Source organism: Solea senegalensis, linkage group LG2, assembly GCF_019176455.1.
Source record: "Solea senegalensis isolate Sse05_10M linkage group LG2, IFAPA_SoseM_1, whole genome shotgun sequence".
Taxonomy (NCBI): domain Eukaryota; kingdom Metazoa; phylum Chordata; class Actinopteri; order Pleuronectiformes; family Soleidae; genus Solea; species Solea senegalensis.
In genome coordinates, this window is record NC_058022.1 from 1,103,957 (window position 1) to 1,116,850 (window position 12,894).

A 12,894-nucleotide genomic window follows, 5' to 3' on the forward strand; every position below is an offset into this window, starting at 1 on the left:
AAACAGATGATTACGTACACATTTTGTTAACGTATTGTGGAAATATCGCATAGGGCTCTAGAAGAAGCTGTGATGTTCCGATTTTTTGTCTCCAAGGTCTCGTAAATGACGAGTTTGAAAAAGGGACTATAAGTGGGCGGAACTATCGGCAGGGGGGCGGGGCGGGACTTCAAGTCGTCGCAATCACGCAAAATCACACGAGCAGTCAGAAACAACAAAATAAAAGTATGAAATCAGATCAGTATCACATGATAAGGGTTAGGTTATGGTTACACAAACAGCAGGAGAGGGGGCAGAACTACGAGTGGGCAGGACTCGACTTGTAGCTCCGCCCACTCATGGTTACGCCCCTGTCTTGCCCTCTGCAGACACGCCCCTCTGGAACTGAACGAAGTTTAACATCATACAAAGTCCAGTCATCTGCATAGAAGTGAATGATTGTGTTTTGAAGTTTGTGATTATTAATTTGTTCCTCATTAATTCATCGTCATTCACTGCAGGTTAGGAATCAGAGTTCTTCTGCCACCCAGACTTCAGCTCAAACAAAAATTCATTATGTAAAGAATGAACCTTCTTCCTCTTCCCACTGCTGACCCCGCAGCAGACAGGGTCGCGACCCCTGACTGCTGGTGTACATGACCTGCACCGCCGAGCTCACCATGACAGGTTTGGGCAGGCCGTGGTCCGGAGAGCAGACGGAGCTGAGGGGTCGTCCGAACAGACGACCCTGGGTGGGGGACAGCGGGGTCGGGGACAGGGGCAGGCCGTCCAGCTGTGGGCTGGAGCCTCTCCAGAAGGGCCAGTTGATCAGAGAACGCTTCCTCTTGAAAGACTTTGGCTGACCGGGCTCTGCAGGGAGACACAAGAGGAAGAGGAGGAGGTGAGCTGTCATGTTTAAGGCAGTGAGTAAGTGGAATGCACTGAGGCTGGAATGTCCGAAGCATTCCTAAAACTTTTTGACTTCTTAAATGGGGGAAACCACTTAATACACATCTACACAAATTCACAAAATCATGATGGTAAATTTCTGTCCCATTTCTCAAACACATGATATTATTTTTGAACGGGAAAACAACATTCAAATTCCCCTCTGAAGGTTCTGACTCGGGCGTAACTTGAAATTGCAATTTGAAACATCGCAACAATTCATATATTTACGTTCTCATTGTTGCATTACAGTAGAGGAAGAAGAACTTTATTTTGAAATTTGCACACAAATAAGCATTGTAATTCAAAATATATGACAATATAATGAATTAATACAAAATGAAGGACTAAAAACTGAGAATTTTTACATTTCGTTTTTTTTCTGATATCTGATCCAGTGATTTTCGGACTAAATATCTTATCAGCTCATCAAGAGCAGCTGATGAGACAGTTTGACACCAGAGACTCAGACTTTGAGACAAACGTATGCAGACGTGTCCTCACACTTGAGCGAGTCGTTTAATTTGAAGTGCGTGTGTGTGTGTGTGTGTGTGGCCGGTGACAGTGTGTGCTTTGTTCAGTGGTGCCTCATGTTCGTCACTATGCTCATATTTTCGTGTTTACCTGTCTGTCTGTCCCGTTTCTCTGCTGGTGTGTCCTCCGTGACATAAACAGCTCAGCTTGTGTCTCTGCTCTTATGAAACTACCGTACATACTGTGCGTGCACTGAAGTTTACATTAGTGAAAAATGCACTGCAAACATTTGCCGTCTGACGAGCTGAATTCCACAGAAAGACGACTCAACCCAAGGAGGAAAAATGAGTCAGTCTGTCCCTCTGTGAATAAGCGACACCTTTAAAGACACTTATTTTAGTACAAATTTCCCAGTTTTAGATCTTATTTATCTCATCTATCTAGCCAGTGAGCTAATGGAGCTAGCTATTATTGTTCACAGGAAATCCTTCACGAGGAAATGAAACTTATGAATCAGCTAATATCACATTTCTAATACGATTAGGGTCACAGTTTTGATTATTTGATGTCAAATAATAATTTTTCTATTTCTTTTTTAAAAATGTAGCTGTTTAAGTGAATTAGACGTAGTGGGCTAATGACCTTGGCATTATCTCGCTAGCTAGCTTTGTTTATTTCTTTTTAGTAGATTTTTAATTGAGTAGTCACTGAGGCTATCGAAACACCAAAGCTTTGCTGGTTTCAGTGACTTTAATGTGATTCTTTGCTGTTTTTCTCTGTGTAATTGTTAAAAGATCTTTGGATGTTGGTCTGTTGGTTGGATGCTCCTTCAAAGTCACCATTAATGGCTTTTATGTGATTTCTCTGGCGGGAATATCATTTGATTGAATGGATACATATTAGTCTTTTTTTAAAGGATTTACTATTGTACTATTTTAGGAATTTATTTCTCTTAACTCTCTAGCTTTGTTCTGGTTTAAGGTCAGTGCATACTCCACAAGAACAGAGGGATTTGTTCTCTCTCCCAGGGCTGCGAAAAAATAATGACATGGTTCTTTTTTGTGTAATTGTTAAAAACTTGTTGGTCCCATAAAATTGTGAGTTCTCGTGCTCCCTATGAGGACCTACCAGGAGTTCTGCACTTGTCTTGTGAAGCATGAACTGTCCTGGCCAGAAATTTGTTCTTGTTTTTTTCCACCTCGAGAAAAAGAACAAATGTCTCTGTTGTTGCGCAGTACGTACAGACCTTCAGGGTTGTTCCCTTTTTGTCTCGGGGGAATGTTTAAAGACGCTGTGCTATGGATGCTTCAAGGTGTTTGGCTTCATATGCGTTGATATTTATTCTTCTAAGTGCAAACCTCTTGCTTGACAGGAAAAAAGTCAGTTTTTGTGTGTGTTTGTGTAGTTGCAAAGACATTCATGTAATTTCAGGCAGGTGCAAAAAAAACAAAGCACCCAAATATTTGCAGCAATATTCTATTGCATCTCTAAAACATCTGACATCTGTAAACTCCCTATCAATAACTCACTGCACTAAAGTTTTACTGCAGCAGCTTTGATTTGCCAACAATCTTGAAGTGATAACATAAATGTTATTATGGGATTGTGATTTACTTCCGAGGGTGGGATTCTCCGAACAAACAAAAGATTCTTTCGATGGGTGGAGGAACCAGCAGTCTGAGAGGGGCCCCTAAAAAATATGCGTTGAATCCATTTTGTAATGATCAGCCATGGCGTCGTGCCCAAATACACTCTTGCAACAAAGTGCAACAGTAACAGTTACTGGCGTGCTCTGGCACTTCTCAGCGGGCCTCGCCAACAACATGACCTCGCTGTAAATCAGGCGTTACATCACTGCAGCTCAGCTTTTGGAGGGAGCGGGTGAGGAAGCAGAGACAGACGACTGCAAATAACCTTTCTGCTGGTGGGGTACAAAACAGGTGCTGGTTGTCATGTCAAGACCAGGCTTTACCCTTCCAAAGAAGTGTTGGGGGAGCCAAAAAGGACTGATGAAGTTGCACATTTAACCAAACGGACAAACTGGATACATTTTTGAAAGAGCGATAGCGCCATTAGGGCCCTTAAACCAAGGACACACCACCTTCATAATCAGCCAATGGCAAAGAATGACGACCAACCATGACACATCCTCGATTGGCATGGATCGGGGGTGGGAAGTGTGGCACTAGCACACATACTCTACACCGACAAGCAGATGGCAGAAGTCAGTATTTGTCATCACACAGATGGCCAGTTGTACCAAATTCAACATGTTATCCAAGGGGCTCTTGTCGATGCCAACAAGGACCAACGGTGCCACACACACTGTCCCATGGAAGGCCAGTAAGTCCAAGGCTTCAAATGTGCATTGGTGCAACAGCCTGTACACAGCTAACGATAAAATCTACGATTGTTCCCATACAATTGTGTTTTGTTGTCTTCTGGTGCAACCACCCAATTTGGGGCCCAGACACCCTTGATTACCCTGTTGCGAGAACCCTGTTTTGGATGCTTTCAGGAACAGACAAGCTTCAAATATCTGGCATAATTATGGGCTGCGTGTAGGTCTTGGTATTCAGAATTAAAAACCTGAATGAGGGCTACTGCTGTGGCCACAATCAAATATGTTCATTAGCTCTCGTGTTTGGGTGTGAAAGATTAGCACTTTTACGGAGGCTTTTTATGGTGAGATTACGCAAGATGCCATTGTGCTTGAGGCAAAGGAATCTGAGGCTCAGCTTGTGGTTGGCAAACTGGAGCCTCCTTGCCTGGAAACACACACTTTTCCTCCTCGACTTGTTTTCCTCTAAACCTCATCATCTCCTTCTTTCTTTTTTTTCCACCATCATTCTTTGTACCCGCGGCGTGTCCTCGCGTCTGTCCCTACACTGTCTGTCCCTGTCTCTCTCCATCTGTTACAGTCTGTTGTTTCTTTTTCCTTCACCTCCACTGACCCTCAGATTTACTCAATAGCTGTGTCACCTCTTTTCACTTTCCGTCTTCCTATTCTCACACTCCTCCGTCCTTTCTGGGGTTTCTTCCTCTTTGTATGTCTATTGTTTTTCTTATTTTGATACTGCGTCCGTCCCAACCCCTGCCTTAACCCCTTGTCCGCTGAAACTGCCTTTCCCACCGTTCTCGCCGGCTCCATTTGTTGTTCTTCTCCTGATTCAAGCTCAGAACGAGCATCAACGGACTCACTGCTTGTCTTAGATTATTAAGAAGAAAACAAAGGCAAATTGTTGATGTAAGTGAAACAGTGTTTAGGGAAGTACTTTTGGTTCTGCAACAACACTTCTGTGTCCTCATACTTCTCGTTTTGGTTTCAGAGTGATTTGTGGATAGATTTGAGGATGGATTCCTGATAGTGACATCCAAAACCTGACATGTTGAGTTTTGGAAAACACCTTCAAGCTGCTACTTTTTTTTTTTTTTAACTAGAAAATGTGTTTGAATCCAAAATAAACCCAAGGTTTGTCTATGTTTTATGTTGAGTTCATGTCTGTTCTAAAAAGAAATCTGTCATGTGACTCCTTCTGCCTTTGAATTCCTTGGATTCTTTTTGGTAGCACCACAGACGCGTCCTTAAGAATCCCTCTGTCTTTTTTTAAGTGACTCTTGGGTCATACTTCATACCTTACATGTCTCCATTTCCTTCCATTCATACTAAAATAATGGTCTATGTTAAATAATGTGTTGTGCTACAGAAAGCAAGTCTTATATTTGAAAGTATTTGGGTATCAAGTTTGGAAACATTCAAAACATCTCCTGATTCCCAAAATATCTACAACAGAAACTTACCTATCAGTTGTCCTGGTGCAACTTTGTTGTGCTTGAGGATGAACTGGCACTGGGTGTCAGGAGGGAGACACTGGTCCAGTAGCAGGACTTCTGGACAGTCTGTGCAGGGACTGGTTGGATCCCGTCCCCCTCCTCCTCCTCCTCCTCCTCCTGGTCCTCCACTGCTGCTCCCACCATCCCGAATGTGGCTCATCTTGATGCTAAAAGGAAACTCGTGGCCTGCATGAGAGGGTCAGGGTGCGCAGAGGTTAGAGGGGAAAGGTCGAGTATGTGTGCAGCCTGTGCGTATCACGCTGAGCCAAAGAAAAACCCAGGGCAGGAGTATACTATAGTGTTCATAAAATGAGTTAGGAATTCTGTGACAATTACACAGCAAAAAAAAAGGAAACAGAATAAAACTAAAACAAAAGTAGAAATACTGCTGTGAAAATCTAAAATGCTCCCAGACGTTTTTGTTGTAGCACTGTTTTGTTCAGCAGTGACCTCCCACGACGAATCATTTCCACCCAATTTACCAAAATATTGCTTAATTTGTTTTTTTAAATAGGCTTATGTAATATATAACTACACATATATTATCCTTTTTGAATTTGACTTTCATTGTTCAGGTTTCACATAGGACGGTCGGTGACAGGCGGACTCACCGATTAGCGGGTATGGAGGGTCGTCCTTACTGGAGCTCACCCACAACCGGTGGTCTTTAACACAACCCTAGACAGAAGAAACAGGAACCAGGTTTAACAAATCCAGTTTACATCCAAATTAATCTCTTTTCAGGTATCTTCCTGGTTGAACATCTCGAACCAGGTAGATACCAACAAGATCCAGGTATCTTCTCTTCTCTATCAAAGCTTAAAATCTCTATTCAGGATTTATACCCATATTTAACAGCTTCGGAGTCATTGCGATGGTTAAATGTCTTGTTTTGTGGCGATTGGGGGGCTGTCTCCACTACCACCTACTGTCTGTTGGTGGAAGACCAGCCTTGCAAGATCAGGGCTAGCGACCCAGAGTTCTTGCAAAGTCTTGGGTCTAGCAAAAAACAGTCCATTTTTACATATTTCAGATGTTCTTCATGGCAAGAAACAGAGAAAACCATTGTTGGAGGAAACCACTCTCTCTGGAGACATCGAGTGGCTTTTTTTGCGAATGGCGAGAATTGAAAAACACAGAAGCATGCCAAACAGGCGCCAACCGGCAGGATATGGCTTCACGGTGAGTTTTTATAACAATCAGGATAAAGCAGCAGATGATGGATGGATGTTTACGCTGGTATTGCAAAAAAAATATGTACTCCGAAACTATAGGGGGAGCTCCAGAGCGAAAAAGGTTGAAAAAGCGGCACATATTTTCATTCCAGTTTGTATATAGTGACTTAAAAGCACATGAAAACTTTCAGGGAAATACATTTTCAGCTATCAGAAGCAGACGTTTGACCAAGCTTATGTTTTAAATCCAGCCACAGATTCAGCTGAAACTTTTCTCTCCACCTCACATTGAAGTCTAAGATATAATCAGCATCAGCACTGTTTACTCACTGCTATGCCAAACTGCAGCAGAGCCATGCGGATGACATCAGTGGTGCTGTCAGTGTTGCTGACCGCGAGCGTCTTGGCCTGGTGGAAATATTGTTGGAAACATGTTGGAGTTTGCACTGTGAGCAATATCATCAATTATCCACTCAAGGCGATCAAATCGTATTAGTTTCTGTGCTGGGGAAGGAAGAGGCTCTTACATATGCACAGTTCCCGATATCTTTGGCGAATATCTTGAGTGGAATGGTCTTGGGGTCATCTTTCTCTTTCCCCTCACTTATCCGACTGAAAGTTTCAGAAAAACAAAGGAAGGAAGACGGGATGAGATTAAAGAGATTGCTTGAATATGCCATCACTTAAAATATCAGCTCGTACATCTTAGCTTTTCATCCCGATGGTTCGGATTTCACAAATGAATCTCATGTGGACTTCTATTAAATCACTTTTGTGAAATTCAATTTCGGGAAAATAAACTCAAACACAAAAATGAACAGATTAGCTTTGGGAGGTTTCAGGCGAGTATTTACCTTTTGATGAGTGTCAGCCATTTGTCCTTAAGCTCCTCGGAGCTGAAGAAGAAGAGGGAAAAAAAAGTGAGCAATCAAACATAATCAGAGCAAATCAAGTCAAAAGCAGCAGTTAAGCAACCGCGGCTGGGAAAGAAATGGCAGACTTTGCCCCGAGCTGTGGATTTCTATAGCTGTAATCCACAAGATGTGATGGAAAAAATGGGTGAAGGAGTATGAACACATGAACAAGAGTGAAGCAGGTGTAAATGTACAACAGCAGCATCAGCATCAGCAGCAGCATCAGCAGCAGCAGCAGCAGCGGTGTGTATGTGTCTGTGTGACTGGAAAATGCCTCGACACAAACATTCTGTAGTTGTTCATGTTCAACATCTGCACCACAGGACATCGTGTCTGTCCCTGGAGATGTAAGTGTCCGTGTCTCACAGAGAGACATTCAGTTTAACAGTTTAATGACATGCAATACATGAATGCATACATGCAGATGTACTGAATAAAGTCAAGAGGACACTGACTCACTCTTTTCTAACTGAGGCCTCATTTGGACACAGAAACAGAACTTTCTTTGGTCTTAAAACACGGAATTGTTTCAAGAGATGTCTTCGCACACACCAAATCGCCTTAAATGACTCTAACTGCTGTAGTATATATGGCAGGCCTGTATGTGGCACTGTAACACTGACACACAAATAAACCAAAACCAGAGAAGAAGACGTAGAGAATGTGCACGTTTTCCCAAATTTCCAAATCTAAACATCTCGTAAAAATTAAACCGTACTCCAAAGATGTTTCATCTCTAATTCAGGAGGCGTCTTCAAGAAATCTACTTCAAGTTCAGTTGCTACGGATTTATTTACTTTACTATTTTCAGGATGCCTTGAAAGTCTGTGTCTGTACCTGAAGGTGGCGACACAGTTGCAGGTGGGCCAGCCCATGACGAAGCTCCTCTCTGCGATGGTGCTACCTTCACACACCTCTTCCAAACAGTTGGCCATCCACATCTCACACACCCGCACTTGGGCTTTCACTTTAAAATGAGTCGGAGACCTGTGGCAAACAGACAAAAAAAACAGGATTTTTCCATTAAAACAGGATCTTTCAGCTTTGTTAAACTGATTGATAGTGGATAGATTGTTAAATAATTGCTTTAAGAAAAGTTTAACCCAAAAACCTACTGTGCAAAAAGCTTCCATTAGAAACAACATGAAGGAGTTCCACAAGGAACCATTTGAGATCCGCTTAACTTTCAGTCTCAGTTACAGTTTCCTTGAAATAACACAGTGCTATAAAACTCCACCACATGTCAAACTTTTAAAAGACTTAATATAGAAGCAATATATTAAAAATTTGTTGGATTTTTTTCCCTCTCCTGCAGATGTTAAACCAAGCTGCTGTTGAAGTATATTTATATACCGCTGAATCTGTGATTACAGAGGGGGAAAAAGCTCACACACACACACACACGCCGTCAAACGCACACACATGCCAACACACATTCCTCTAACGCACCCTGTGTTCAGCCACAATGTAATAAAACCAATTATAGCTTATACTCAGTGCTGGAAGGGTCAACTCCGCCCACTGGCACATGACTAGCAGGACGGACCACAGAGGTCTTGCTGTGTCTGCGCACACACACACACACACACAGAGTGGTGTGTATGTACAGTACACACAGCACATGCCTGTTCATGTGTTCATGTGTTTGTAGACTTTTAAAAAAAGCCTCTCCAGGCTTCTATTTGTGAACGTGTGTGTGTTGCAGTTGTGTGGGCGGCGTTTGAGCTGCGCGCTGTAGACCCCGAGTCAGGCCAGCGTGGCTTTGATCCGAGCCAGGCTTCATATGGATTTAATTGGCTGGGAAATAATTATATACTGCGGGGAGGAATGAGGGAGGAGAGAGGGGAGAGGAGGAGGAGACTTAGGAGAAGGAGAGAGGAGGGAAAGAGGCATCTCCAGGAAAAAGTTTTGCTAAATTTAACAACATTTTTAAAGATTTGGTAAAAGAAAACACATAATTATATTATATTATATTATATTATATAATAAGTAATGGGACTATAATTACACTTTCAACTAATTTAGGATTAATTTCCCAATATATTTAATGTATCATTTCAAAATTCTAAAGATAAAAGATAGAATTTAGAAAATATGTTTAAATAAAAAAGGTTTAAATTTGTCTTTTTTCACACATTTCAAAATAAAACCATTTCCATGTCTGTTCCAGAATAAGCAGTAGGGGGCGCTAAAGTCTGAGTCACCACAGAAAGGTAAGTTGATGACGTAAATTAAAAGAATCACTACGTGTTGCTATGTGGTAACGTTTCGTTTCCCTATCGTAGTCATTTTTGTTGAGGAATCAATCGAGTGAGAAGTCAAGGCTCTTTTTGCAGCCAGTGGAGTCTCCCCCTGGTGGCTGATTTCTACTTCCTAGTCTTCAGTCTTCAAACAAGAACACCATATCCACTTCTTCTATATTTCAAGATAGATAGACTTAATTACTCAAGCATAACGGGTTGATTCTGAAGAGAGAGAGAGACAGAGAGAGAGAATCATCTGCATAGAACAGAACAAAATCCAGAAAGAAAGTCAACTTTACCCTCAAATATCATATTTCTAAAGTGGTATTTCAAGAATTTTTGGGGGATGATTTTTGTGTGTGTTTTGATTCAGGTATTTAAATGAAAACCAGTCTATTGTTTGTGATCCGTCTCGTAGGAACTGTTTAAATGTCCCCATCTTGGTTTCCTCAAATTTGTCTCCCTGGTTTCATTCTTGTCTGTTTATGTCTCACTGTCCCAATTTTCTGTCTCGCTCACACGGCCACAAAAACACACACGAACACACTCATTTCACCAAACATGCAAGCGGACACTGTCTCACTCACTTGGCCTTGGCGATGAGCAGCGCGTCTGTGAAGAGGAAGAGGTGTCTCTCCTGCGTCTGCAAGCCCGTCTTCAGCTGCGCTTGGGCGTGGCCCAGGAACAGACGGCCTGGACCCTCGGCCAGGAAGGCCTGGACCAGGGGACTGGACTCTGGGCTGACTGGCGTCAGGCAGCTTTCCCTGCAGGGGGAGAAACACACAACAAAGACACACAGATTCAAATACTACAATTGATCCCCAGAGGAGACATTTGTGGTTTTGGACGTGTTTGTGTTTGGAGACATGGACAGGTTTACGTTGACTATAGCTGGTCTTAAATTGACTACTGCAAAACTACAATTGAGCAAAAGTCTGTCAGTGCAGCTGCCAGAAAAACTGACGTCCAACAACTCAGCACTGCTTTATTATTTTCACTATACTGGATTTTTCCAATCTCCCCCAAGAGTGCGGATTAATGACTCTGCGATGTTCACTGTTTGCATCTAAAGAATGGATGTGAAAGTCCATTTTCCTTTAAGTAGTAACATAAATTATAGAAGTGACATCATGTTTTATTGGAGACGAGCTGAGACCGTTTTTCTCCTTACGAAAACCTTATGTTTTTGTAAAGTTATAGTTACTTTTGCAACCAATGGTGGTTAAATGCTAACTTTCACCCTACTTCCTAGGCTTCAATTTTCAAACAAGAACACTACATCCAATTCTCCCAAATATTCTATCCAAATATGTTCAGAAATGCTTAATTATCCCAGTGTAATTGGGTGATTTCTGTGTGTCATCTGCATAGAAGAGAACAATCCCGATGGAAGAAAGCTGGGAAATGAGTGCAAAAATTCCTTTCCAAGCAAAAAGCATAATACGTCTCATTATAATAATACTGAATTAACGTGAGTGACAAAATATGTTGTTTAACTCTAACACCAAATCTTAATTTTTCGTCATTTTTCCCTTGTTTCTTGCACAGTTTATAGTTGTGGTTGTCTGCTAGCATCATTGGTTAAAGTTGTGTAACTGTGTTACTGGGACTGGTGCTTTGTTCTTAACGTAGTTTGTCGCAAAACAAACTTATATAACAAAGAATTAAATCATGTCAATCAAGTGAGGTTTGTCTGAAAATGGCAGCTGATTTGTCTGATTTGTCTTTGATCAAATTGACCTTAAATGTCCTGTTCGGCGCTGATAATGACACAGTAGTAATTATGTAAGGAGAAGACAAACATGAGGCCCACGAGGTCATCAAAAAGGACTGTGATCAAAGTCCGACAGTGGAATTTTCACATCATTATTTCGTGGCTTTTCACTCTTGCAAACCGCACACATAATAATCATTAAGCTCTGTCAATAAAAAGAATCACGGCCTTTTGGACTCGTGGTTGTTTGGCTGCGACTCTTGTGTTTGCAGAAAATCTGTTAGATATTACTTTAATGTTCCTTCACAAAGACGACTCTATTAAGTCAAAACGCAGTTGGGTAACGCTGCCACGGAGACGACAGAGTTCTTCTTCCAGCGATTGATGGCACTCGTACAGTTCTGTGTGAGGGGAAAATTAGCGACAGACCTCGTTTGCCTTGTGTTTCTGTCACCAAGACAAATGTAAATAAATCCTCTCGTCTGCTGTCAACGTGAGCCGCTGATGGACACACATAAACATGGGGGGGGGGGGTTGGTGGCAGAGGAAATAGTTGGAGAGCTCCATCCTTTCCTGTTTACCCTCCACCACCAGATAAAAGCCCTAAACAGAGACGCACATGCACACGTATTTATAACTCGGGCCTTTTCATGTGTCTCTCTCTCTCGCTCATGTACACAAACAATAACACACTCTCTGCTCTGTCACGCACACACACGCCCACTTCTCTGCATACTTTCATACTTTCTACTTTTCATGTGAATTCCTTTCACGCCTTCAGCAAACATGGGTCATGCACCTTCTTTCAAGGTCAAATTCAAGCACTTTTCAAGCACTTTTAAGGTTATTTGTAATGGTTTTCCAGCACCTTGCAGCTGTGGCAAATTAATATGAATTCTTAAAAAGATAATTTAATTATTTCTATCGCATAGGAAGAGGTGGAATTTTGCTATAAACAAATCATAAACATGTTTTCAAGCACTACATCTGAAATTCAAGCCCTTTTAAGGTTATTTGTAATGATTTTCCAGCCCCTTACAGCTGAGGTAAAGTAACATTTATATATACATACTTACAAAGATAATTTCATTCATTCTATAACATTAAAAGAGGTGGAATTTTGCTTTAAACAAACCAAAAATCATGTTTTAAAGCAAATTATTCAGCCAATAGGATACTTTTTTGTGCAGGAAATACAGTCAGTTTTTCAAACCTTAAAAATAAAAGCATTTTCAAGGATTTCAAGCACCCTCACCGATCCTGAACAAACCACCCAGAACCCCCCGAGTCTCGCTGCAGGGACGGAGGAGCAAGAATTCGCTCGTACGCCGTTGCGTAAGTGATTAGTTACATAATTATTAACAAAGAACAGACGACCACACTGGAGCGCTTCCCCATTTCATTTTTTTTTTGTCTTTGTGTTTGTGTGTCGTCCAAAAATAAATCAAAAAGGCAGCTGCGCCAAATTCAATTAAACGCGATGAATGTGGCCAATTAAGCAGCCGAGGGACACGAGTGGAGCAGAGAAGTAAAAGCACAGAAACACAGAAACAGAGAGACAAAGAAATACTTTCCATGTGATTAAATGGCAAAAAAAATTAAAATGTGCTCTT

At 41.7% G+C, this 12,894-nt stretch overlaps 1 protein-coding gene across 2 annotated transcripts in view; it reads right to left on the bottom strand.

The window, feature by feature from the left end:
• Nucleotides 1-12,894, bottom strand: part of LOC122765059 (rho GTPase-activating protein 20-like) — a 54,012-nt gene that overhangs the window by 12,335 nt on the left and 28,783 nt on the right. For both annotated transcript variants that reach the window (XM_044019125.1, XM_044019126.1), the window contains exons 3-10: nt 10,155-10,331; nt 8,162-8,311; nt 7,265-7,306; nt 6,938-7,022; nt 6,741-6,818; nt 5,847-5,913; nt 5,203-5,421; nt 659-849 (exon numbers count right to left, since the gene is read on the bottom strand). In XM_044019125.1, the coding sequence (XP_043875060.1) occupies nt 659-849; nt 5,203-5,421; nt 5,847-5,913; nt 6,741-6,818; nt 6,938-7,022; nt 7,265-7,306; nt 8,162-8,311; nt 10,155-10,331 (1,009 nt within the window). The remainder of the gene's footprint in view (nt 1-658; nt 850-5,202; nt 5,422-5,846; nt 5,914-6,740; nt 6,819-6,937; nt 7,023-7,264; nt 7,307-8,161; nt 8,312-10,154; nt 10,332-12,894) is intronic.